The 1,280-nt window shown below is 38.9% G+C and overlaps 1 protein-coding gene across 1 annotated transcript; it reads left to right on the top strand.

Moving 5' to 3' along the window:
* Positions 1-479: 479 nt before the first annotated feature.
* On the top strand, positions 480-1,057 carry LOC129754986 (uncharacterized). Its single transcript, XM_055751270.1, has 3 exons — positions 480-565; positions 622-892; positions 957-1,057. Exons 1-3 carry the CDS (start codon positions 502-504, stop codon positions 1,009-1,011), a joined length of 390 nt encoding a protein of 129 aa, XP_055607245.1. The 5' UTR covers positions 480-501; the 3' UTR covers positions 1,012-1,057.
* The last annotated feature ends 223 nt before the right edge of the window (positions 1,058-1,280 follow it).

Genomic DNA, 1,280 nt, shown 5'->3' with positions numbered 1-1,280 from the left:
GCGGGGCTTCCAATAACCACGGAACCTTTTGTCATTACTAAACATTCCGGCCCCCTTGAAACCACCGGATTTCAACATAGTTTCTTAAATACTAGTACAATTTTAACAATTCAACCGATTTCAATTCATATCCTACGTTATACAATACAAAAATGCGACATTAATCGCCAAAAAATCGACATCTTTTAAGGGTGATGAACCCATTTAGTAAATATTACATGCCAATACAATTCAAATTACTCTACTTTATATAATGCAACATTTCGCAATTTTAGTAAACAAATTTTACATCATGTAAGGGTGATGAGCCCCTTTTTTGTCCGTACCCGTGCGCCCATGGAGAACATATTCTCTCTCACGGTCTCTCACTACCAACTTTCGATTTGTTTTGGTCTGGAATTTCGTGTGTGACTGGATAGATTTAAGCTGCTAAACGTGTTATCCGGGCAAATTCCGAAAAAATTTGGATATTTCCGACCTCCGGTTCTAAATTCCCAACGGATGTTATCAAATTGGTACGATGGGATCCTTGGCAATCGAAGTAACCAAACTGCTGTTCCGAAAGGTAAGTTTTTTCATCCGTTCAAGTGTGCAAAGGTGAAGATTTGTTATGTATTTCAGCTATCGTATCCTTTGACCAGACGAAGGATGAGTGGGAGTCTCGATCTGACCTTTCCCCAGGAAATTGGGAACGACCTATCACCATGATTCAATCCCGAACGCACTTCAACCAAATTCACGGAACAAAGGAAACCTTTTACACTGTGCTAGACTTGCGGCTGAATGTTTGCAAATATTTCAGCTCTCGATGCACTTTTCGGCGATTAGTTGGCACGAATCATGAAAACGATGACACCAGTAACCAAACACAATTTGTTCAAATAGCGCGCAGGTGAGTTGCATTTTCTCTTTATACCATAATGCTAGGTGATGAACAATTCCTTTTTTCATTCCAGATGTTATTTCAAGCAAAATATGACACCGTCACATGGTGCTACTTTGTCCTGGTAGTCCTCGGTGTTAAACATAGATCGATTAGATGGATTTTATACCAAGCATCTCTGGATTAAAGCAGGATTTGTGCCTTTTTGCTCGTAGTGCATGAAATGAAAATAGAAGTACAAAAGTTTATTGAGATATTCCGTTATTACAAATATTACCACCATGACTGGGTGATTTGAACCTTTTCCAGTTTATGCGAGACTCCAGCCACCTTCTCGAATAAGGTAAAAACATTGTTTATACTTGTTTTCATATCAATTCTGACTCGGAAACAGACA

The sequence above is a fragment of the Uranotaenia lowii genome, chromosome 3, assembly GCF_029784155.1.
Source record: "Uranotaenia lowii strain MFRU-FL chromosome 3, ASM2978415v1, whole genome shotgun sequence".
Lineage (NCBI taxonomy): Eukaryota > Metazoa > Arthropoda > Insecta > Diptera > Culicidae > Uranotaenia > Uranotaenia lowii.
This window is presented reverse-complemented; position numbering and strand designations above follow the sequence as displayed.

What these genes read in the sequence shown, in the direction of transcription:
- LOC129754986 (XM_055751270.1), top strand. Translation starts at nt 502, where the DNA reads ATGTTATCAAATTGGTACGATGGGATCCTTGGCAATCGAAGTAACCAA. An exon ending in CCAAACTGCTGTTCCGAAAG is followed by an intron (nt 566 to 621) that starts GTAAGTTTTTTC and finishes TATGTATTTCAG; the next exon opens with CTATCGTATCCTTTGACCAG. An exon ending in TTTGTTCAAATAGCGCGCAG is followed by an intron (nt 893 to 956) that starts GTGAGTTGCATT and finishes TTTTCATTCCAG; the next exon opens with ATGTTATTTCAAGCAAAATA.